The sequence below is a fragment of the Plectropomus leopardus genome, chromosome 16 (assembly GCF_026936395.1).
Source record: "Plectropomus leopardus strain MGB_pleo_1.0 chromosome 16, ASM2693639v1, whole genome shotgun sequence".
In the NCBI taxonomy this organism is placed as follows: Eukaryota; Metazoa; Chordata; class Actinopteri; order Perciformes; family Serranidae; genus Plectropomus; species Plectropomus leopardus.
Window position 1 is genome coordinate 31,531,892 of NC_142191.1, and position 26,755 is coordinate 31,558,646.

The 26,755-nt window shown below is 39.4% G+C and overlaps 1 protein-coding gene across 1 annotated transcript in view; it reads right to left on the minus strand.

The window, feature by feature from the left end:
* Nucleotides 1–2,395: 2,395 nt before the first annotated feature.
* snap25a (synaptosome associated protein 25a) overlaps nt 2,396–26,755 on the minus strand; it is a 52,536-nt gene continuing 28,176 nt past the window's right edge. The window contains exons 3-8 of the mRNA XM_042503251.2: nt 26,652–26,693; nt 21,956–22,004; nt 14,736–14,853; nt 5,714–5,833; nt 4,460–4,604; nt 2,396–3,971 (exon numbers count right to left, since the gene is read on the minus strand). Of these exons, the coding sequence (XP_042359185.1) occupies nt 3,903–3,971; nt 4,460–4,604; nt 5,714–5,833; nt 14,736–14,853; nt 21,956–22,004; nt 26,652–26,693 (543 nt within the window). The 3' untranslated portion in view covers nt 2,396–3,902. The remainder of the gene's footprint in view (nt 3,972–4,459; nt 4,605–5,713; nt 5,834–14,735; nt 14,854–21,955; nt 22,005–26,651; nt 26,694–26,755) is intronic.

Here is a 26,755-nt window from a genome sequence, read left to right on the forward strand (position 1 = left end):
TGTGTTGCTTCATATTTTGGGTTCCCGTGCAGTCTCTCCTGAAGAACAGCACATAGCTCAGAGAGCTCCTGGCTTCTAAAGGATGGTGGCCACAATCCACAGTTTCCCCGTCAGCTGTGCCGTCGTCCTCATGTGATATCATGTCTATTGTGATCCCTCTCCAGACATCCATTTCTTCTTTAGTCAAGACAGCTCTCCTCGCTTCCATTAGCTGAAAACACAAGAAGTGCAATTAGTACTGCTCTGTGGTGTTCACACAACACACATATTATGGCCAATGCACATTTTGATCCCATTCAGCACAGTGCATTCAGCTTTTTTCTTTAAATCTTACCCTTGCATCGGGTCATGGCATCTGTCGTTTCCCTCACAGTTTTGGAGACACTGCACAGTTTCCTATAAAATACAAAAATCTACATCAAAGTCACTTTGGTGAACAAATATATCCTGGCTTGAGCAGCAGGCATAGTTTTAATTAGGGGCAGATTTAGTTTTGGGGGGCCTGGTGCCCCAGCCTAACTGCCTTGCTTTGATTTCACCCATTCTCTAAGTGGGAATGATGATGGGCGGTTGGCAGCTGTAGAAGAAGTTATATGTTCTCCACACCCTCAATGTAACTAATATAGACTAGTGCTGGTGATGAAGAGTTGCAGGAACATTGTTTTAAATTCTATGTAAACACAGAACGACTCCGACTTGGCAATCAGAAAGGAAATACATTCATTAATTAGCTATAGATGATTACAATACATAGAATATGAGTGGGGAGAAATTTAAGTTTCTCTGTTGGTTGGTAATAGGAGCCAAGGATTCTTCATTTCTCCAAATTTACTTTTATTGTAACAATTTAAGTGTAAAAGTGAAGGCTTAAAAGAACAATTTTGGTGTATGTACCTATACCTCTATGCCTAGTTAGACTAAATTTCCCATTTTGTGCATCTTTTCTGTGAACACACATACACACACACACATGCACACAGACACACACTGGTCATTTGCATTTGAAAAGCTCACAGCATTGTCATTTACATGTGAAAACCTTGCCCAGTCCTAAATTGCAGAACAGCTAAAACAGTAATCAAAGTATGTAAGTGCTAACTTACAATCTTTGTTTGTGGCACTTATTGGCGCAATGTGGATTTGTGTTATCATAAGTTGCACTAAAGGTATGTTTGGATGAACATTTATCACAGCAGACATTTTGACATGTCATAGTAGGCAAAGCACAAGTGCATCCAATAGAGACTGGTATTGTCCATCATGGCTCACTGGAATAGCTCACTGGGACACTCGATGGAAGTGAGTGTTGATGTTGTCAGTTGCACCTGTGCTTTTCCGACTATGAAAAGTCAAAGTGTGTGTGGTGAAAAAGGCCCATCGCCAACATTAGATATTACTCACCATTGTTGGGATCACTGGATGCTTCACTTTTCACACCTTGGCATGATTTTCCGCCAATGACTGGTCACTGTGACATGCGACCTGCAATGTTTCCAAGCTAGCCAGTGAGGAATGGTTCTGCTCTTCTTTTCTCTTTTGTTTTTGACCTCCACAGAGGAACATTTGGGTGCTGGCAGAGCTGCCACACCCTTTCCCATCATTTTCTCACCCTACTGCATGAAGCAGCACACCTTAGCTCTCCTATACCCCTTTCTCCTAAACCCACGCTCGCTGGTTTTTCAAACACAGGTAACCTTTACAGTTTTTATTTTTCTCTTTGTATATCTCTTTCACTCTTTCAAACTTGGCGCAGACTAATTTGGAATAATGTTTTAGCATCTTGCCAGTTTTGGAGCTAAAATTGCCAAGTTCACCCAGGTGTTGTGTTTCCGTTGATGCTGAACAGAGCTGGAGCTGATAAAAACCTGTGTCTACTGCAAAGTCATTTGGCCCAGGTGTAAATGCCGATCGTACGTGTTCCCATTAAAAAGCCAGATGTTAGCTGTTGTTAGCTGTTTTCTTGTGCAGTGGGGATTAGGCTCTAATGTAACCTGCTCAAGCAGTCATTCTAAACTCCTCTAAAGACAGCAGACAAGTTAGCTGCTTTTACACAGAGATAGCACCACGAAGTCCCCGTTTATACCGCATCTGCACTTTTACATGGAACCAAATAATGGCGACATCATTCTGCTCCAGTGTGTGATTATACACTGCATCACAGCATCCAGGCAGCACATCATCTAGTGGCACAGATCCCGTATAAATATCATACCTCGTTGACTGTCAGGAACCTGGACTGCATAAAGAAGTTGCTTGATAGGGGCAATCGGTGGACTTTCTGCTACATGCAAATCTAAATTTAACCTGACCGGGGTTGTTCTGTAAATATCACCCTGGACCTCAGAGAGAGAGACTCTGGACTCACAGGAGCAATAAAGACAGACACGGGTGTGACTAGGGTTTATTACTTTTAATCAATTCAGCTAGCTACAAAATGTCCACCACTTCACACACTGACAGGATACAGAGAGGGAGTCTTTAATATTACATGCGTTGAGGACATCAATCTCACAGTTTAACCTATTGTGTCATTCAGGTTTAGGTATGTAATCACCTTACTCTAACTACTCGACATTTTGGCGATTTGGTGTGCATAGCTCTAAAATACAGAAGCAACAAAAAACCCTTTTGTATGTATTTTTTTGTTTCAGAGTATAGTTATTGTTATTCAATATTATCATTATTTTTACCAATAACAAACCACACGGGGAGAATAAACTTACAGATACAGTCTTCTTATAAAAGTAAGGTCTCTCAGAAATATGCGTCTTTGCTTTACATTGCAAACGTTTATTTTTATTTTTTCAGAGCATCCAAAACCTATGTTACAGTACACAACCAGTCCTCATCTTTCAGCACATAATCAACATCGTCATCATTGAACTGCATAATCATTTAGAAAACAGGTCTTTTTTTTTTCTTTTTTTTTTTTGCAATACAACCCCAAGTCCTCGTATTTTTTCATCTTTATCTCACTTTTTTGATCCCTTTTGCATTATTTTACAACGAGATGGTCACAGTCGGTAAATATATCGAGACAAAAAGAGTGGCACTATTGCAAACTTGCAGGAGTATGGAACGATCAACTGTGTCCTAATACTGAGCATGCGTTTTGTCAATTTGCTACTGCCATGTTATTATTTTTTATATATATTTTTCAGACAGGTTTTATTTATAAGACTAAAATCTACCATTTGTCATGCAGAGAACGCACAATTCACATCACTTGGAATGCAATGTCTAATACAGCTACAGAGAGTCTAGTTGCACATTGTCTAAACAGTAACTCAGTATGATTGCGATGGAGGAAAATGTACCAACAACTGCCTTTTGATTGTAAGTGCTCTTTGCGATCCTGTTTGTCTGTACCATCGCCTCATAAATCTTTACGCCTGTTTTCCCATCAGTCCTCTCCCCTTTGTCGTAACAACACCAAAAAAAGGAGCATGACAGTAGCCTAAATGGATGACACAGCTTTACTAAGACGATACTGAGATACTGAAAAGGAAAAGAATAAAAACAGCTTATATAGCATTCCTATTATATACTTGTCATCCAGAGCAGTGTACTTTTATATATATATATATTATATATGATATATAATAATATATGATATATATATAGATAAAGAGAATAAAAACTTCACAGGTGAGCTAGAGAGCCATCAAGTCAGCACTATATACAACCTTTGGAAAGAATGATATACGGAGTATAAGAAATCATCTTTTTACGAGGACAATCATCTTGAAAAAGCTCGACAGACGACACAGAACAACATTTACAATGGGGAAGGGAGGTGATATGTGCATGTGTGCAAACCTAGAAGGTCAATACCATGATGAAAGCATGTCAGCGCCTGTAGATGTGTGGCGCGGGACGCCGGGACGATCACGCTCGGGCGTTTAGCCACTGCCCAGCATCTTTGTGGCGCGCTGGTTGGCCTCGTCAATCCTGGTCTTGTTGGAATCAGCCTGAAGGAAAAGGGGGCAATATCAGTTTGCTTGTTTTGGTTGATATTTTAAGCCAAGTTGACAAAACACTTGTAGAATTTAGTAATGGCCATGGACAATTGCTAGTATTGCTGGAAAAAATAATTGGATGGCGACACTGCTGTCTTTAAGAGGCTGTTGCTGGTGCAAATGTAGTGGTATCCTGTGAAACATGACAACCAGTGATACTGTGGGCCAAATCTGGCCCCCAATAGATTCCAGGTGGCCCCCAACCATTTTTTAATCAACAATAAAAATGAAGTAATTCACACTGGGAATGAATCGTCCTGAAATCCTAGAAATGTTCTAAAATCCTAAAAATGTCCTAAAATCCTGGAAACGTCCTTATATCTTTGAAACATCTTAAAATCCTGGATATGTCCTTATACCATTGAAATGTCCTAAAATCCTAGAAATATGACAATCCAAGAAACTTCCTAAAATCTGAGAAACATCATAAACTTTCCCACCTTCTCCATGATCCTGTCGATCTGGCGGTTCTGGGTGTCGATCTCGTTGCCCATGTCCAGGGCCATGTGGCGCAAGTTACCGATGATGCCACCCACCTGCTCAAGGTTCTCATCCATCTCATTTTCCCGGGCATCGTCTGTTACCCTAAGGACACACACACAAGCAGATTTAAACACTGTGATGACACACACCCCACATACTGCCGTGTTGAGCAGGTTCACGCTCTCATCCACATTTCACCTCTGATCCTTTTCTTGTCTCAGAGCAGGGCCTGACCTCAGAGCAGGCATCTGGACATGAGCAGGACCGTGTGCACAGTAGTTTATATTCTGTTGAACACTGTTTATTTCTAGTTTAAATTACTTGATGCTCAAATTACTTATCCTTTTTCTAATGCCCTATATCCCAATTTGCAATTTAAAGAAGTCATCTTGAAAATTTCAGTCCTAAAAATTTGGGATTATAACTTAACAAGATCTCATTTAGAAAAAGCAGGGAATGGGAAACACTGTTAAACGTTTTTGATACATTTGACATTTTGACACATTAGCTGTGGCTTCATAATTACACTGCTCATGTGAGAGTCACGTCTTCATATCTGGCTCTCTGCATGAACGCAAAATGGCAAATTTTCAAAAAATTGTCAAACCTTAATTATCATTCTCTGTCCCACAATGCTTCCAATTTGGTAGCTACTTTATGTGGATCCCTTCCCGGTTCTCTTACAATCTAAAATGTTTGCGACAGCTCCTCTCACATGCAGAGAGCTCTTTCAGTTCACACTAGGCTTGGGCGGAATCATGGTATTGCAGTTTACCATGGTACTTAGAAATCCTAAAAGTCTGTTTTTCAATACCGTCATAAATAAAGGCGCTCCTCTTTTTGATAAACTCATTGTACGTAGTGCACAGCATGCACCATTAGAACTCTGTCTCTACTGGTCAAAACAAGCAACTGAATTGAAAGACACAGTGACACCGAGTGGTGGAGGGAGAAGTTACAGGACTGTAAACGTCCGGCAGCAAGCAGGCAGAGAGAGACGGTGGGGAAAAGGGCAGAATTAAGGATTTATTTCGACCAAATCAGATCTGGTGTTGGAACGATGGACTTACATTAAATTACATACCCCGGTGAAATTTTTGGAGGATATGAAGGTATGAAAAAATTCCACACAAGCCCACTTCATTCTTGTACACCCCCGAACTTCTCAATTTCTAACATAGGTGTTTTGGTACCTCAAGCTCCCTGCTTACCTGCGTATGAAGCCTCCACTGATGGCCATCTGTTCACGCTCGTCCACCACGCGGGCAGGCTGGCTGGCCACCACGCCATCCTGGTTGTTCCCCCAGGCCTTGCTGGCTCCACTCTTCATCCTGGCCGCCAACAGCAAAGGGAAGGACGAGGAGGGACAGTCACTCAACACTTTGGCCAAACCATTTACCATTTACCTCAAACAGGCTGGCTTCCCATTAGTCAAATCTACACAGAGAGCCTTGGATTTGAGGTACTGCAACAGCATTTATATCAGTATGTGGTGTGATCAGCTGACACAAACATGTTATTTGGTTTCATGCATCCAGCACATAAATATATGGTGGGGACTAGACTAAGTCAAGCAAAGCATAGCAGGCACAGACTGGTTATTTGGGTTTGGTAGGTGCAGGCTCATTCTGTTGTTATACAATAGTAATGTGTGTGATGTTATATCTTGTAGATATATAACATACTGTTTGGAATCAGGCACAAGTCACATCTGTCTGTTTTGTACAATCTAGGCATGCATTTTATTAGCTTCAACATGTAGGTGCATCTCCTTTGTTCCGTTAAACCAGTGATACTCAACTTACAGTCCACGGGCCAAATCTGGCTCTAGATAGGATGCAGGGTGGCCCCCAACCATGTTCTCATTCAGCATTAAAATGAAGTTGTTTATACTGTGAATTGTTTTTGTACTTCAAGTATACATAAGGTGCCTGAGTGCAAAAATTAGCATCAAAATAGAGCAATGAAAAAAAGTGTTGTCGGAGGATCCCCCACATCCTCCAACAGAGGTCCTAGCTAAGCCAATAATGTTTTAAAATCCTAGAAATGTTCTAAAATCCCAGAAATGTCCTAAAATCCTAGAAATATTCTAAAAATCTTAGAAATATCCTAATATCCAAGAAACATTCTAAAATCATAAAAGTATCCTAAAATGCTAGAAACATCCTAAAAAATAAAATCCTAGAATAGTGCTGAAGTCCTAACAATGGCCTAAATCGGAGAAATGTTCTAAAATCTAAGAAATGTTAAAAGTCTTGAAACATCCTAAAATCCCAAAATGCCCTAAAATGTTAGAAATGTCCTAAAATCCTAGCAGAAATCCTAAAAACCTTAAAAAAAAAAAAAAAAAGAAACATCCTTAAATCCGAGAAACATTCTAAAATCCCAGAAATGTAATGGCGAACTGCTGCGACTGGCCCCTGGCATCCTGTCAATTTGCAAAAAAATGCCTCCCAAGCAACGCAAGTTGAGTATCCTAAAATCTTTAAAAAAAAAAAAAAAAGAAACATCCTTAAATCCGAGAAACATTCTAAAATCCCAGAAATGTAATGGCGAACTGCTGCGACTGGCCCCTGGCATCCTGTCAATTTGCAAAAAAAATGCCTCCCAAGCAACGCAAGTTGAGTATCCCTGCATTAAACCATTCTACTGACTCTTCTGTGTTGTTGCAATGCCACCCCCCCTCCCCATACCCCCCCACCCCCCACCCACCAAGTTAAATGTCCCAGTGTGACAGAAAACAGGGAAGAGACGAGCTTTTGGCAAACACACAACACAGAGTGTACAGGACTGTCACATCGTTAGGAGGGACGACGAGTAATGCAGAGAACAAACTGCCAAACGACAAAAGGAAACAAAACAAAACAAGAAACTGGAGGGAGTCAACAGAGAATAACACCACAGTTAACTGTTCCTACAGCTACCGTAACACCCCCACCCTCGCTTCATTCGTTTGAAAAGGTCACCGCTTTTTCTTTGAGGTTCAAAGGTGGATGTTATGTCACGGTGAGGCCGAGGAGTGAAGAGTGTGATAACTATTACACTAAATCATCCCATGGATTCTTCTGTATCCGCCTCTGTTTAAAGAGTACAAAGTGTACGACAAATACAGCTGTGCTAACAGGATATGCAATCCCAGCTCAGTTGCACGGCTTTGCAAATGTCACCTAATTCTGCACGTCAAACTTCACACTCTCAGATTCAGTTTTTTGGCACCAAAGAGTTGGGAATAGAGGGGAACGTAAAACCCCTTTTCCATCAAAATTAACACATATATATTTAGGGTTTTTAATATGGGAAACCACACCAAAATAAGTCATAGACTCATTTCCCATTGCCAGTAGACCAGAGCTGTGTAGGCTGTTCTCACACACCGTTTGTGTGTTTTCCTATGAAAAGTAGTACACCCAAATTTGTACCTATCAGGAGCTGTGCATAACCCACATATTTTGGGGGGCTGCAATCATGTGACCAACGTGTTGGCAGGAGTGAAAAAAGCAGTCCAGAGCAGTCTGTAAGGAGTCAGGTTGAGCCGGTGGATGGATCACAAAACCTCAGACTTTTACCAAAGATTCTGTTGCAGAGCTTTGTTTTCATAACTGTGCGAACTCTGCGTCATTTTAAGGTCCGTCCTCACATTTTTTCTTTTCTGACCTCTGAAACTTTTTGTTAATTACCTCATTGAGGAGGCCCTAATTAGTAGGATATCATACGAACGATTCTATGACGATATGTTGAGCTGTGTAGATGGCTCTGCAGTAGACTACACAGCTCAACATATACTTTTTTTTCTCTTGTCTGACGTCACAAATGTGCTGGAAAACAGAGTTAGAGTTGAAAGAGTTGAAAGCAGCATGGAGGCTGGTGAAAATGTGAAGGCGGAAACTTTTTTTGATATTCATTATTTATTCAGTCTTTCAACCAAAGCCGGTGATGACTAATTTTTAAAAAAGTTCAAATGCTGCTTGGGCGAAGGTGGAGAGAATTTCTGGAAATTGGGCTGGAAAAGGAGCAAAAATGTGTGCGTACACCAAGTGGCAACCTCTGAGACTTGAAAAAAGAAAGCCAAGTAACAAAAACAGCAATTCCTTAAATGGCCACTTGATGCTGGCTCCAAAAGTGGGTCACAACTTTACAGCAGAAATAAACATTTTTGGTCTCTGTAGCTAATTTTAACATTCATAACAACTGAATGGAACTGAATTTTTATATATCTCACTCATTAACATTTCATTAAGACTTAAAGTCATGCATATTTATCCTTTAAACCCTGGCTCAACATCAGTTTTCTTGTGCTTTATTTAGACGCCTTTCACAAGCATTTTGCTCCTTTTTCGCTTATTTCAGATAATTTCCCTGTAATTTTATACTAATTCTTTGTTTTTTGGGGGTCATTTTTGTTAAGTTGCTCTTTTCCTTTCTATTTTTTTGAAAGAACTAAAACCAATTTATTCAGGTTTCGAAGGGTTCAGGGAGTGACAAGTTGTCTGCGAGGTGAAACCACAGTCTGTGAGTCACATCCACCTCTCACTGCTCTACAGCTCCACCCTCTCATCCAAATATGGTCACTTTTGGCTCCAAAAACCCAAGATGGAGACATATGAAATGCCAGACTCGACCCTTCAAATCAGGTGTCCACAAAGCCAACATTTTTCACCTCATTCCCTCTCTCGCCTGAGAAATAAATCTTATATCTATATTTTTTTATCATCCATTCAGCAATATTGTGTCGTTTCTTTACTGTAGCATGAGTTGCAGAGTTCTGTATAACCTTGGAGTGCTGTGTGGATGTATTCTAGCTACATCAGGGTTGGTGATGGCTCAGCCTCCTACACTGCTTTTATTAATAGAAATGGACTGAGGCAAGGCTCCGCTTAGCTCTGCGTCCCTGCTGACACACACCAGTGTGGTAAACACACACACTACCCTTGTCTGAGTTCTCTTGTTGTGTACCTATTTCTTGCTTTTTTTGATCTCCTTTTTGCTCCTTGAGGTTTTTAGACCTGGAGCAACCTCGCTTTTCTTGTGCTGCATTCAGACACTTTTCACAATATTTAAGCCTTTGAACCCTGAGTAAATTGGTGCAAATTCTTTCAACAGCATTGAAAGAAAGGCAATGAGCAACTTGGTAAGAAATAATAGAGAAACTGCAAGACATTAGTAGATTTAGAAAATTATTAATTAAAAAAGCTAGGAATAAATTTTAAAAAAGAAAAAAATGCAAAAAGCTACATTTATATATATATATTTTTTTGCTTTGTGTTGTTTTCTGTTTTTTGTTGTAATTTTCAGCTACATCTATAGTACTTTTTTGACTACTTTCTTGTTGTTGTCACTCAGTGCCTTCCTTCTATGTTTTTGAAAAAAAAATCAAGCCAATTTCCTCAGGTTTCAAAAGTTTAATATTGTACATACTTTCCCGTTCTTTCCTATCTTCTCCTCTCCTCTTTTTTGTGTCCCTTTTCTCTTGTTTTGTTTTCTCCTGGGTTTTCTCCTCTTCTCTCCCTTTTTCATTTTCTATTTCTTTCCACCTCCTCTTGTTTACTTTCTCTTCACTTCTGTCTCCTGTTTTTCTCCTAATTGTCCTGCATTATCTGCTTCTCTCCTCACCTCTCCCCTCCTTTTGTTTTTTTCTCCTATGTGACCTCTGTTCCTCTCCTCCTCTCTCCTCTCCTTTCTCTCCTGTTGTCTGTGTTTTCCTCTGTTCTCAGTTCCTCTCCTCGCCTCTCCTCTCATCACTTTTCTTTCATTTGATATCCAGTTTGCTCTCCTTAGCAGTTTACCTCCCTGCAGTCTCATAATGGATATAATGCACTTCTCTAATCAGCTTTGCTGTGATTGAACCAAAATGATGTGATTAGATCATATGAGGATTGCAGATCCCGTGCTAAAACTGAACTCTATCTTCTATCTCATTCATTACCCGAGTGACCTGCAAGTTGAGTTATCCACCAATCAAGATCCACCAACTCTGGCATGCAGACAGCCAGAATCCAAAGGTATAAAGTAGGAGAAAACCAAGAGTCAGATAATTCTGACAGGCAGCCAGAAAGCCGAAGATTAAAAAACCATCCCAGCATGATGGAATTAAGTCTCACTTTCTGAGCGGAGAAAGGAATCTAACAAAAATATGTCCGTTTTGTCTTTCTAGCATCCATCTATGTGTGCATTCAGTTTGAGTCAACCTCCCAGCAGGCTATCATGCCACTCTCTGATATGGCTGACCTACATGTGAGCGAGTTCCCCGCGGGAGAGAGAGCTTAGCGAGCAGTAATGTTGAACAGGATAAAGCCTGGATAAAGGCTTATTTAGCACAGCGCTCTGCAGGAGAGGTGGCACTGCAGAGAAACTGCAGCAGAACCAGACAGGGAAAACAAGGCAGCAGTGGGCTGGATCGCCTCACGGAGCCATGTAAACACCAAGTACATGCACAGTGGCACGATGTACCCATTTACACATCAAACGTGGCTCCATCCCTGAAAGCATGCCACTGCGCATGTGTCCTAACCCAGTTTCCAGCTCCTAAGAACCACACAGATCTCTCCTATTTTTCTCCTTTGCTTTGGATGTGTCATACTGTCATCTCTGTTTTATTGCCACGTGTTCACTGCCTTCCTTCTAACATCCGACAACTTTGTCATGCAGCATTCCCTTCCTCCCTTCCTTTCTTCATTCTTTACCCTTTTTCTTCAAAACAATTATGGCCGTGATTGATGGAGGAGTATTGGGGCCATATTCGAAAAAAATTCCCAACAAAGTCATAATATTACAGGAATAAAGTCACCATTTTGAGAAAAAGTTGTTGTGTTACCAGAATGAATTCATAATTTCAAGAAAAACTTATGAGAATAAAGTCATAATTTTGAGAAAAAAGTCATAATATTACGAGAATGAAGTCTAAATTTCTTAAGAATATGACAATACAACAATATAAATAAATATACTATTTAAAGAAAAAAGCCATAAATTGCCTTTCATGGGCCTCCTTGCAAGATCAAAATATGAAAATAGCACAAATTATTTCTGTAAAAAGCTGTGGCTGTAATTTACAGAGGAATGTTGAGGCCATATTGAGAAAAAAACCCAACAAACTCATAACATTACAAGAATAAAGTCATAATTTTGATAAAAAGTTGTTATATTACAAGAACAAAGGCATAATTCACAAAAAGTTGTAAAATCATGCGAGTAAAGTCGTAATTGATAGAAAGACGTGATATTATAAGAATAAAGCTGTAATTTAATAAGAATATAATCACTCTCAAGAAAAAGTCAGAAATTGCGCTTCATGGGCCTCCTTCTGAGATGGAAATATGAAGATATTTTGATATCTTGATCATTTTTTTCTTAAGAAATATTGCTGTCTTGGTCACTTATTTTTAACTGAAATAATATTACACGATTCATTAAATCACGACTTTTAATTTTATGGCTTTATTCTCATTAAATTGCTGTGGGTTTTTTTGTCAATGTGTCCCCAGTATTAGTAGTGATCATCCTGAAAACAGTAAGCTGTTTTTTTCTTTTTTTTTCAGGAGCAAATCACATGAAAGTATCGCTCCATTATTTTGGCATCGCAAAAAAACGCAGTTTTATAACGTTGTGTCCTTGTAAATACAAAAACGACTTTTGAAAATGTTTCTGTTTAAGCTGAATCTGTTTTCTTCATTCATGTTTTCCTCCCAGAGATTTTGACATTTTCAAAATAAGAAAAATCAATGCGTTCTATCTGCTGTTTACTCCTTGTTTACCATGAAAAAAAGCCCCCTGGCTTTATATTGCCTGTGCAAAAGAACACATTAAAATGATTTGATCATCATCACCATCAACATCACCTTCATTGTTAATATCAGCATCACGATCTTAGCATCATCATGTGGAGCATCGCTGTTATGAGTTGCATCATCATGCATGCATGAGCATTCAAAGGGTCATGCTCGTCAGTCATTCCATGTCATTGGCACTTGTTGGTTCAAAAATGGTGGTGGGGGAGGAGGGGGTGCTTGGAGGGAAACAAAAAGGTCTTGTTGCCTGCAAAGAGGTGAGGATCTACTGGATGTTAGAGCGGTGTGGTGGTGGCAAAGATCATGCAGATGAGGAGAAGTGTCAAACAGTCCTGGACCAGGCTGACCGAAGTCATTTTGGGACCAAGATCAATGAATTTCCAGCTGGAGTCAACACGTAAAATGATCTGAGTGCCAAGATGCTTCGGGAGCCCCAGCCCTGCTCTTTTGGTTGAATCTTGGTGGTTTTAAAGTTGGGAAGACCAACAGTTAGAGTGATATCACTGTAGGAGTCCACTTTTCCCATTATTTAACATACAGTATATGCTGTTCCTCTTCCGGAGGAATCAGTACGAATGTTACAAGTGGGACTTCTACAATGGCTACATCTGCATGTAGATGACTCCCATTATAAAGGTGTTTGGAGAAGTGGAAGCTCAGAGAATAGGGCACTTGGAGAAGGGCACTTGGTAGAAGGGTGTTAAGAGAGGCACTTATTGATGTACCATGGCCATGGCTGAGTGGAGAAGAGCTTATGTGGAGGACTGGAATTTTTGAGCTTGGCTTTATAGGATTTGGGTCTTAACCATGTCTATTCACAGAAGTCTGCTTCATGAACTGTGCACAAGCAGCAGCAATGACATAAATAGGGGGAGTGAATTTTGTTTGTTTGTAATTTATGAAGTATCTGCCCTGCTTCTCAGAGGACAATCATGTTATGATGGTTCAGAATGAATGACTATGAGGTACTTGACAGTCGTGGAGCTATGAATTCTGGGATACTGTATGTCTTGAGGCCAAGCTGAGGGAGATATGCCATTAGAACCAGGGCTGCTGCATGTGCCCGCAATCATCCACACCATGTGGCTTCATATTGTCTACATTTGCAATAAAGTCGAACTGAAATTGAAATTCAGTTTTCCTCAGAAATCCCTTTATCTTTGCTGTTTGTTATATTGTAAAAAGAAAAAACAATTTCTGCAATAATAGAGCGACATATATTAGTGGTGCATGAAGTTATGGTTTTGACTGACATTCAGTACGCTTACATGATGTTAGAAAGAGGTGAATTATTGTGATAATCCGACTAAAACTGGACTTTTAAAATACATATAATATTAGTCTGACTGAAATCATACTAAGCCGAATTTCTCGAAGTTGGACTAACGCACCCAGATAATGCAGTTTTTTATGTATGCACCTCTACCGGACCTGAACTGGCCTGAACGTAGGTGTTTTGTGCATGCTCCATAATCCCTGCAACAGGCTTTGACCCTGAAGTCAACAGCATAATTTTGTAGAAGAAAACCGAGAAAAAGCACAAGAAGAAGGAAAGAAAACAAAACAAGACAAAGGAGCCAAGTGAAGCGTAGAGTATGTACAAAATGTACAGCACCAGAAATCTATCCATGTTTTCACCCTTCAGCATGCAGCCTGTTTGCGACTTGTTAACTTGTATGGTTTGTGTGTTTGTGTGTAACAGGTCAACTAGAAGAAATAGAAGAAAGTCAAATAGCAACTAGCTGAAAGGGGGCATATCTCCACCTACCATGGTGGAGTTGGACATACTTCCATTAATAAATCAATTCTCCCATAGTGTTTATATACTGGGACAAGGACAGTAATCCAATTAAATGACCAAATCCAGTTATAACCATAGCTTGACTTAACTGCGCATGTGCAGCGTACAAAGAGTCAGTGCTGTTTATTTGGTGGTGCAATTAAATCTAACCATGGTAACTTGGCTAAGCCGAAAGACACCCAACCATATTTCTTTCCACAAAATTAACCATAGAAACTTTCATTGCATTAACCTAACCTTCAATGAGAATATTTGGGTAAAGGGACCAATGTCTTAAACCACTAATGGTTTCCAAAAACAGTTTTGTCATATTTTGTAAAATGGAAAATTATACGCAGTAGTTACAGATCATTGTTGATTTTCCTTATACAAGAAGTGAGGAGAAATCAAATTTCAGTTCGACTTTAAGTGTGCTGTGTATTGTCTGTGTGTGGGAGAGAAAGTCTCTGAAAGCCCATCATGGCCTCCAGTGTCCACCTCATAAAGGTGTTAAAGGGCTGGAGTCAGAGTTTATTTGGGGATGGAGCAGAGCGGACTACTGGCTGATGGCCACCGTGATGTCACTTCTACCTCGATTCTTTTTTGATTTCTTAGATATTTCATCTTTTTTTTGAATGGCAGGCAGGCAGGCAGGCAAGCAGCACCTACTTGTTACATGGACAGGAGCAAAGACCACAGAATTTCCCTAGATCGTTCAAATTCTTTTCTGCATCCTTCATGTCCTTATTGATTTGGTCCATTCCCTCCTCGATGCGCTCCAGTTGCTCTGATTAAACACAAGTCATTTATCCCCCACAGAACGAAGCACAAGAGAGAGAGGGAGTAAGAGGAGAGGAAGAGAGAGATAAAGAGAGGACAAAGGAGAGAAGACAACAACTTCAGACACTCACTGTGACGAAAGAAAGTCAAACAAAAAAAAAAAGAGGAAGAACTGGACGCCACCACATATGTAAAGAACCTTTGGGGCACACTGTCAGTACCTACTTGTTACATGGACATATGAAAAGCCCACAGCATTTCCCTAAATCTTTTAAATTTTTCTCGGCTTCCTTCATGTCTTGGTTGATATGGTTCATGCCATCTTCAACACGATCGAGTTGCTCTGGTCAGGACAAAGGGATGACAGTAGTGGAATGAATTTCATTGACTGATTGACAGAAATATGAGTCATGATGAGCTTTAACTGAGCCATGTGTGTGTACTCTAGAGTGTAAGTGCCAGTGTGTGTCAGGGTAAGAGATTGAACTCAATTTCAATTGAGTGCATCAATTTGGTGAGACAAAATATAGAGTTTAGGGGCCAGAGAATGGTTGAAACAGCACAAAAAAATCAAATAATGAAAGTGAAAACTATATCTAAATGTAGCCTACTTAGAGAATTCAGTTGAAAGTTGAAGTGTTTTAACGAACAGCTTGACATTTTGGGAAATGTATTCTATGCGAGTGTCAGGGCCCTGACACACCAAATCAATGGTCAGCCGTAGGTCAGCATTGGGCCACTGGTGAGTGTCTATCGCCATAGTTTTTGCGTGTGTTCTGCACCATCAGCACTAGTTGGTCCTTGTTGGCAGCTTTTTCAGCTAATTCAGGATGTTGATACGGCATCAGAGCTGCGAGAGCCAATTGGTGAGAGAAATCTGTCTGATTTGCAGTTTAGCTCGATGCCTGAGAAGAGAATCAGAATTAAAGAAAGCAAACAAATAATTAAAGTAAAGAGGGAGTGAATTCGAAACAACTTGCTATTTGAGATAGGATTATGTATTTAGAAGGCCCCCTCTGCCAAGCCTTGAAGACAATTTTCTAAGTGACCTAATGATGGCACTACCAACCATGGGACCAAAAATACTTTTTCTTGTAGACTTACATAGGGAAAGGTACACTTTTTTAAGTATCACAACCCCCCGGCAACATTAATCCACTATCAAGATTTGATCAATTTGGTCTGATAACATTTTGAAAGTCTATAAGAGCTGCAAGACTAAATTATTTATGTTCAAGTTAGCAGAGTGCTAAACCAGAAGTCAGACAACCGGCCGGCGTAAGTTGGCCACTTGGTCGTGCTTGGCTTTGCTTGGCTTTACTTGACAACTGACAACTGCATGCGCCATATGGGCTCAATCATGCTCAAACAGCGCCAATAACCCTGGTTCATCGAGGGAACTTTACATGCGGCAGCTGAACCATTTTAGCTTCATGTGCCACCGTGCAACTTTCATAAGAATGAATAGGTAGGTATGACTTAAGAAATGTGGACCATTCTCTTTATTTTCTGAGCCAGCTAGATAGTGCTCTCTGTTCAACAAAGAGTTGAGAGCAAATAGAATTGCCATTCCTTGAGTCTTTTTCTTTAAACCAAGAGTGTCGTCTAGTTGGCTCAGAAATGAAAGAAAATGGTTCATGAGACCTCATTTGACCATCACTTTGAATAGGGCCCCGCCTCCAAGGCTGTATGCAGAAGCATTGAGCTCTTTGACAGAGACAATTTGTTATTTGGGTTAATGTTCGCGAGCTCTCAATAAATATGCTTTGTTCTTTCAGTGTTAGGATGGGCTGTTAAGGTGCTATCTGGCTAAGTAGTGTCTTGAATCCATCCTGTTGGTCTTCCAGTTTCCCTTTTTGAATGAATACAGACTGCTGCCTCCTGCTGGTATGGAAAGTTATGTCCACTCACACAGGCGCAGGACATTTTGAACTAGTAAGTGGCTGGCTGTAGTCTTTGCGATTTGTTCAAGTGCAACTTTTTGGCAGCTAGTTCTTTGATGGCGGTTTGGTGTGTCTGGGTCTTAAGATGAAAAGACTGATACCGCTGTCAGGTCACCTGTATGATCAATATGAAGCTACAGCCAGTGGCTGTTTAGCTTCTTTTATCTTAGCATTAACATTGGTAACAGGTAGCTTGGCTCTGTCAAAAGGTGACAAAATCCGCCCTCCAGCACCAGGTTAGCTTGCTTTACCCATTGAATGCAAACAAGCTAGTGAACGCAACCTCCATAAAACCCCAGCTTGTTGTTCTAGCACTTTAGAGTTAGTGTGGGTAAATTTTGTTACCTTTGGGCAGAGCCAGGCTCACTATTTTTGCCTGATTTCAGTCTTTATGCTAGCTAAGTTAACTGTCTCCTGGCTGTAGCTTCATATTTAGCATGCAGGTCAGAGAATGGTTATCAATCTTCTCATTGATATATTCAAGAGAGCAAATATTTGCCAAAATGTCAAAATATGTTGTATATCCTAAATTGCTTCAAGTGACACACTAAGTGTTAACGTCAGAGAACAAAAGAATCAGAGTTAAAATCCCTGCCACTGTGTTCAGTTTATATATTTTATATTTTGATTGGATAAAAGAAAAGAAATGTCACTTGAGAGCTGTTTCATTTCATGAGAAGAACTTTTTCGTGAGGATGGTGAGCCAAAGCAGCTCTTTTTTGCTGTTCAGACATCTACTCTAAGGCAAAAAATGTCTCTTTGTTAGCTGACAGAGTGCCAAAGTAAAGAGTCCTAAGACCTGGAAATAAGTTGACATTTCAGCACTCTCAGTTCACTCATGTCAAAGTCAAGGTTTTTTGAATGGGTTTTTGGTAAGAAGTCTAAAATAAGGTCTGTGGTTAACAAAACCTTCTACATTTTGTTTTATGATGTAAAATACATCACTAAATACCCAGCTGTGAACTTTGAAGCTTTTATGAGCATTTAAAAAAAATCCCAGCTATACAGCTTTGTTGTGGTTGCAACATAAAATGTGACAGAGGTGTTGGTGATTGTATTTAGGCTTCAAAAATCCTTAAAGTGGTTTATCTTGCTGAAGAAAATGTGTTAGTATCATAAAGGTTTGTTTACCACAGAGCTTATTTTCTGTAATAATCCAAAATGCAATGGAATAATCCCATAGGCTTTTTGTTGATGGAACCAGGCTGAGGGTAACTTCTGTGTTGGTCTACAGAAAAATGTCATTCCTGAGGCCCTCTATACTGAGCCATATTAATAAGTCTGATGTTCTATGGTCTAACTAAGCCTAGGAGCAGCCACAGTACAAACCCCAACAGTTACTGAAATTATTTAAGTAGTATTGAAACATAAATGGCTCTATCGGGCTATGGATCAAGGCATGGCTACTCTCAATTCTTTCACATAGTAGCTTATTGCATTGTGAATATAACCGGCTTATTAACTGCATGCTGTCTGTGTTGCTTTGTGTTTTGTAACAAACGTTGAGGGTGACTGAAAGGATTTCAGATATGATTAGATTGTGGTTTGTGAGCGTCAGGGCCTTTGTCATGCTGATGTGGTGGATGGTGGGCTGGTGACTGTTTCATGGCACAAAGAATTTTCCATCCTGATTGTGATTCAAGGACATACGGTGCAAGCAGAGTGTGAAAGGGTGAGGCACAGTTAAATATGGAGCTGATTCAAAAAGTAGTTCACTGACTTTTTTCAGATTTGTAAAATCCCTGGTTGACATGCATTTATGTAAATATATTCAACCAAGAAAGGGTCCATGTTGAGTCAGTGTTATTAGAGTAAAGTAGGGTAACGATATTTAGCATGCGGCTTTAGAGACTGACTGTTAAGAAAAGAAATTCCATGTCTAATTTTTTTTTAAATATTTTTTTTCTTTTAGCAATCCTTTATACCAGTGATACTCAACTTGCGGCTCCTGGGCCAAATTTGGCCCCCGATAGGGTGCTGGATGGCCCCCCAAGCATTTTCTAATTCACTTAAATGGGTATTCATAAGGTTCCCGAGTGCACTAAACTGGATCAAAATAGAGTTTATTTGTCGATAAAGTCCCAGTGGAGGATCACCACCAACACAGTCCTTACTACGTCCCTAATGTCAAAAAAATCCTAAAAATGTCCTAACATCCTCGAAACATCCTGAAATCCTAGGAATGTCCAAAATCCTAGAAATATCCTAAAATCCTAGTGTCCTGAAATCCTAAAAACATCCTATAATCCTACAGTGTCCTAAAATCATGAAAACAATCATAAAAACACCCTAAAACCCTAAAAACATCCTACAATCCAAGAAACATTCCAACATCCCTGATGCATCTTAAAATCCCACAATGTCCTAAAATCCTAAAAACATCCTAAAAACCTAGAAATGTCCTAAAATTCTAGAAATATGCTAAAATCTGAGAAATTACTTAAAAACCTAGAACTATCCTAAAATCTTAGAAACATCTCAAAAACCTTTGATATCCAAAGATCATAGAAACATATAAAAACTGGAGCACTTTTGAAGCAGAATTGTCCTAAAACCCTAGAAACATCCTAAAATCCAAAATTGTCCTAAAATCCTAGAAACATCCTAAAACCCTAGAAACATCCTAAAATCCAAAAATGTCCTAAAATCCTAGAAACATCCTAAAGCCTTAAAAAGTTCAAAGATCCTATCTCTTCTAAAATCTTAGAAGTGTGCTAAAATCCTATATATAAATGCTAAAATCCTCGAAACATGTATGGGGCTGCTTTGACTCCTGACATTTTGCACAAGTGGCCCCCAAGCAAAGCAAGTTGAGTATCCGTACTTTATATTCTTTAGTATGTGTCTCAAGTATCAAGTGCCATACAGCTACAGGCTCTTTTGCCTGAACAAAATCAATAACGCGGGGTCAGAGGTCAGTTCAGGCTCACTGCCTCCTGCGTGTCCACTCAGCCGTTGCAATTGCTTTTGGAGTGGTGGTCCTGTGGATGCACAGGAGCGTGGACGCTGGGGATGAGGGGGATAAATGGATGGTCATAGAGGGGACTGAGCTTTCATCCCCCTTAGTGAACAGGCGTGTTGGTGCAATTACAGCTCTTTCTTACAGTATGGGGAATTGGTTTACATGCCTTCCAGCCAACGGGAGAGCTGAGGGCTCATGTCCTCGCTAGAGCCGAGTGAAGCACAAGGCACCTTCTCATATTTTCACCCTGCCACTATTAACTGTTTGATGTTGCACACTTGAAACCATGTCATTTAGTATGAGCAGTTGGCTCGCTCATCAACAAACTGCATGTAACCAGGGACTGTACAAAGCAGGATATGGGTTGATAGCAGAGTGATTGAATATTTTGTCATTACCAGCTAATTCGATCGTTTTTATTATCTGTGTTTGTGTGTTTTTTACACCCCTGGACTGTTGGCAGGGTGGCAGGGTTGGTTTAGTTGTTCTCACATCTGTTCTGGAATTTAGGCTTCCAGTAGCTTTTACAGTAAAAAAGCTAAAGGCAGATTGGCCAAATTATTTTAATTTAAGAAGTGACCATAGAGCTGAGCTGTATGATAGAAGGTATTCACTGATGGCACAGATGGCATATCCAGCCCAGCCAACAAAACAAAATACTGACATTGTACGTTTTTGCAATCCATGTATATGTTACATTTGTACATTCCACAGCTATCATATTCATGTGTTGTAGTACATGAGCTGACTTTGTGATCAAGAGGCAAGACTTGCCAAGCTGCAGATCACTGTTAAGACCAACAAACAACAAAACCAGTTGTTTTATCAAGTCGGTTTTTTAGCCATTAAATGTGAGTGTTTTTTAGGTGACGCATCACCTTGTTTCCACCAGGATAGTGCCATAGAAACAGGTTTATTTTACAGACATTGCTGCACTTTGGGCCTTAATAGTGCCATAAGAAGGGGTTGTTTTTTATCAAGACATTGCTGCATTTCCAGGCTAGAGAGTGCCACAAAATGCAATTCTTTTTCAAAGAGATATCATTATCTTTCCTGCTGGAATAATGCCACAAAAAGCAAGGATTTTTACAGAGGCATTGCTATACTTCCAGCATTAAGAGTGTCATAACAAGGGCTTTTTATAATTTTATTTTTATTTTTTTTCCTCAGTTTCAGATTATAATTGTGCCAATTGTTTTTTCCAGAGATGAAGTGCATTTTAGGTGGGGATTGTGTCACTTAAAACTTTCATTTTAGGCTAGCACATGATAATTTCCTAACCATAACCAGGTAGTTTTGTTTCTAAACCTAACCACACTGCTGAGATGTATCCGCTATATAATATTGTACAAATGTAACATATGGTTTTCAGAAATACACATTGCAAAAATGTATTCTGGTGATTTAGGCATATCTATAATTAAATTCAAAGTCTGTGAAGCCAACATGACTGTATTCTAATCATTTTAATATCCTATTAGTTTTTCCTCAGCACTTCTGGAGAAGATTTTAGAACAAACAGATCTAAGAACAGCCTAGAAATTAACCTGCCGTCAGCTGCCACAGGGACAAACACTTTAACCCAACTGGATTCATGACAATGATAAATGAATTTGATGCTGAGCTGTAGGGTTTTGGCAGTGGCTGGCATTGAGTACTCCTCTGTTAATGTTTTGGCACTTTCACGATTTCCCTTTTGCTGTATTTGTGATATAATGAAAATATATTTTTTTAAAAGCTGATGGCAAATCAAAAGCAGTTTGGCAAAACCCAAAAAAAGGAAAATGTTAGCCAAAGGAAACAAAAGTTAAAGGAAGCTGAAAGAAAGAAAATGTTCCCAAAATTAATCCCATGGCACTCTTGACCATTCAAATAAACCATGCATTAAATCAAAATCAGAAACTATTACTCTAAACAAATCAGGGAAAAAATGGATTAGTTTGGAAATGCATTTAAATGAAAACAAGCAACTGCATATGAAACAATCAATCCATTCACAAGTGTTTTGATACCAAAATATGTAACACCAACATTTCTACCTATAATTAATAATGTCTCTTGTGGTACTGCTAATATGTATTTAAATGATAATCTATGCAATTAAATACAGCTTCTGTATATGGGCTTTGGTGAATGTGAATAGCTCAGTTATTTATATCTCTGCATTTTGAGTAAACCCGCCATCTCCCCTCTGACACACTTACCTCCCTGCTCGTCCAGCATAACCAAAGTCCTGATGCCGGCATCTTTGCTCTATTCCCCAAAGACAGCCAGGGAGAAGGAGGGGGACAAGGAGGGAGGACAAATCAAATGAAATAGAGGTCAGTAATGAGGCTAAAACCGCTTAGAGCATCAGCCGCTACAGAAACATACAAGCTGCATAAGTAATTTCCCCTTACATTTTCATTTTTCACCAGAAACAGTGTTTTCATGTGCAGAGTTCACGATTATCTTTTTCATTGCTCTTTATTACTGTTTTGCATTCTCTGATATTTGGTTCTTCTACTGCAGTGATACTCAACTTTAGCCCAAATTTATCTGGCCCCTAAACCGTTTTCTAAATACAATACATATAAAGTGATTCACACTGGGAATTGTTTTTGTACTTTTAGTATAAAAAAGGTGCCAGAGTGCATAAAAAAGCATCAAAATAGATTTGGTTCATCAAAAGAAAGTGGATCCCCCACATCCCCCAACAGAGGTACTAGCTAAGCTCCTAATGTCCTAAAATCCTAGAAATGTCTTGAAATCCTTTAAAGTTAGAATATCTAGAAATATCCTAAAATACTAGACATATAATAAATCTTAGACATGTCCTAAAAATCTAGAAACAGCCTAAAGTCCTAGAAACATCTTAAAACCACAGAAATGTCCTAAAATTCTAGATACATCTTAAAATCCTATAAATGTTGCAAAATCCAAGGCACATCCTAGAATCCTAGACAGACTGACTTGAAGCAATCATGTTTAATCCATGTATTTGGGAAGGCTGCATTCACATGACAAATAAATCAGTCCTCCCCCAGTGCTTGAACACTGGGACAAGGACAGTAGTCCAGTTAAATGGCCTAATCAAGCTATGACACTAGCTTTCCTTAACTGTGTGTGTAAATGTACAGACTGACCTACACCCGGAAACACATGTTCGGAACCATTAGAACTGTGAGTGAACTTTGAGTCATTTTAACATATGTCCACCAAGTCGGATTAAGCCTAACATGTTTTCTGTAAAGCCAAACAGTGATTCATCTAACATCAATATCGATGTTTCCTTTCTCCTAAAAGAATGAATGAGTATACTTTACCTCCCCAACATTAGCATATAGGCTGATATTGATTGGAAGGGGCAAAGGTAATTTGGGAATTACACCATAAGCAGGAAACATGGAAATAGCCCCCAGGAGATTACGATAGTAATGCTGACAGCAAAGGAACCCTGCCATTTGATTTCCTAATACTAATGACACTATTAATAACCCAAGTTTCCAAAAGCCCTTCTGTTTAAGACTCAGCGGGTCTACCTTTTGGTTATGTACTGGTATTGTAGCCTAAAAGAAAGACTATTTTTTAAACAAGGATTTTCTGTTGGTCTTCTTTAAACCGGCAGATTTTCATTTTAATTCCTTCTTGAGTGTGAACCATCTGAGCAGCTGAACCTGCATGAATGCAACAGTAAAGCTATTAGTCACTGATAGGCAGGGCTGGCTACAGGTTTTGATGCTTGTAGAAATCGTGTGAGAAAGTGGAGGACAGCGACACTTGCTTATACATGACTTTTCTTCCTCTCTGCTTCTTAGAAATGCAGCATCGCCACACTAAGATGTGGCACCTGGTTCGGCCTGATAGGCATAAATAAGATTATGGTGTGTCAGTGTGTGCGCACGCTGGAATGCACAAATGCACAAATGCACACATCCCCCCTGCCTCCTCAGCAGTTTGGAGGGAAAGCCGCATTGATGTTTGAGAGGCGAGGAGGGAGCAATATGGAAATTCTGGCGTGTAAATTATTCTGTAATTCAGCAAGCCTCCGTCCAAAGAGAAATCCCAAAGTAGTGGAATTACTGTGTGTCCCTGGGGAAACTCTCAAATATGATCCCTGCAGGACTGGAGGTGCTTCACTGCAAGTTCATTCAAATCAGGTAGACAGATTCATCCATTTTGCCAGGTAGCTTGCAAATTCTTCCTGAAACTTTCCTGTGCATCAAATGAAGGATTAGAGACCACAGTTACATTATATATGGTGGGTTATATTCACAGATTTAAGAATTGGTTTATGGTGCTACAAAATAACTGATTTTTACTTATTCAAAGCGACCTAAGGCTGTGCACTGATTTAAAAAAAAAGAAGTAGTTTTATAATCTCCTTATCTCCTTGGTCCTCAGCCTACATTACCTGACTCTGATATCACAGACTGATATCAGAAATCCGGAGTTATATCATAAAATAGGGTGTGAATCACTAGAGGCCCCATGATATGATATTTTCACAACACAAAATTATTACCATTTTAAACATTTAATGATATGATTAGTATTTTGATACTATATATTGTGATATATTATGGTTATTACCTTATTTTAACTGTAAATTATGTCCCTTGTCACATTTCTTCACAGAAATGAAAAACCGCTTAAGCTTGAGTTCACGACTAACCCGACATACGTGGGGGTGCAAGGGCCCTGTCATTGCTGCTTGCAGCTTTAATTGAGGTTTGGACTTCATCAGGTTGGGACTTTGATCCGCAGGTTTTCACAGCAGGTGAATTTTAAAGTCATTTGTCCAAAGCAAAGAGCTATCTTCAACGTCAAACACAGGTGAAGTGTCAGATGCACTGGCTCAGTCTGTTAAAACCCTTACTCATAAACTATCAGATTGCAAGTTCAAGTTCAATGGAATGTTCAAAACATGCAAATTAATAATAATAATAATAATAATAATACAAATGCCTGTGGCTATAATAAAGGAATGTTGGTTCGGCGCTGTCCATAGTGCTGGAACAGGATGGAGGTACAGATAGACAAAGGACATTTAGCCTGTTTTTTTCGCTGTGGCTCTAAATAGAAAATTTGGTCTTAATTCCTAATTTTCCCCCGTTGTAGAAACTTGGCTGAAGAGACAAGACAAAGAAGTAATGAGAGAAATCAAGCCCTAAAATCTGTTCTGCTGATTTTGAGTGAACAGAATACTCTGAGTAATAAATCTATATAAATATTGTTCTGTTGGTGAAGACAGTGTTTAGTTGTAACATCTACCACTTATGTAATCCAAAATATTGCTGAAACATCTTCCTCTCAGTGTTCCGAGATCTCCTACAAAAGCACTGCTTACACCGAAGCCACTGACAATTTAGTTATTAAGTAAAGTGACACATTTTCATGCGTTCATAAGAATCTATGCTGCATCATAAGCAATTAATGGCTACCATACACTAGCATACTTTAAAAATACATTTACAAGACTAAAGTCTGACACTTTATTACAGCTGATTACTACAGAGTCCTCGCTACAGTTGATTGTTGATGTGTGTGTGGTAGGTGAGTATAGGTATTTATAATGCATCATAAGCTCCATCAGTCAACCTCTAGTTTATAACTAGTCAAGAACATCCATAAGAAACTTTGCATTTATAATGGAGTTTAAATCACAACTATAATGGTTTCTAACTGTTAATATAGTGCACCAGGAAGCATTTTGTGTGTTTAGGAGTGTATCATAAAGCATTATGAATGAATTATAATTCACTATGAATGCCCCTCAAAATGCAGTGTTATAATAAGGGTTAACGAATAGAATATTACAATGGAAATATCATGATACTTTTCCCCCACCCCTATGATATGGATTGAGTTTTATCTACAAAGTAGAAAAGGCAGTCCTGTGTTTAGCTGTTTGTGATGACGGCGTATAGAGCGAACAGTCAATCTCTCTGCCTGCAGTACAGTCATAGGGTGGGGCCAAGTGGTGAGATATGTTGACGGATGATCAGTGTGACCTTGAGATCTGCACCATCCCCAGCCGTCCATGCTGCCGCCTTTTTATCTCCTCCTCCCCACCGTCTCTGTCTGCTTGTAGGCTTTCTTCTCTATTTCTCTTCGTCTTTCACTCTGTCTATCACAGCATTATTGACCGACAGGAATATGACATTGGCAAATTAAAATCTATTGAGTCTTTGTGTGTGTATTCTCTCTCTCTTTGACATTAATTCATTTTGTATGATGTTATTCAGGCCATCACTCCTTTGACTCATGGTTCACTCAGTCCTGCCTGACAGGACAAACAGCTTCAAGCACTTAGAACACAGAAATCCTGTGTGTTAAGAGCTAAATATTGATTTGGATTCAATAGTTTAACAAATCAATGTCCCAAAAGTAGTTTATCTGCCTGTCACTTAACAAGTCATCTGCAAAGGATATTCCTAATTTGATAATGGTAGTAACAACAGTAGGTAGGTTACCATCACAGATTTGCGCAAAAGTTAGGCGATACTCTCGAAAGTTCTACTGATGGATCCCCCTGGATTTTTTATTTTTCTCCTTCCTCTTTCTTTTCCTCTTCTTCATCCTCCCTTTATTCTTCTTTTCTTTTTATTTTTCTTTCCTATTTCAGTAGACTTCCTCATAGGTAGCTTTTATTAGGTTTTATCTCCTTTTTGCCTCTAGGAATGCCTGGACGCGACCCATTGCTGTGCAGCTATATTTCAGTGAAATTCCCTGATAATGTCCAGGACTCACTGCAGCAAATTCTCACTTCTGCAGTTATTTTGATGGAATATATGTATATCAGCCTGTCTTGTATTCAAAAGAACTTTTCCTTAAGTGTATCTGAGACACTACAGTCATTCTTGCGCTGTCACATTTTGTCTGAAATTTCATGAATAAAGTTTTATGGGTTTTTCTTACCTCTTCCACCAGCTGCAGCATACGACGGGTGCTCTCCAGAGACTGTGGAGAAATAAAAGAAATAGTTCATTTCCATTCCACATTTCAGGACAGATTCAAACAGC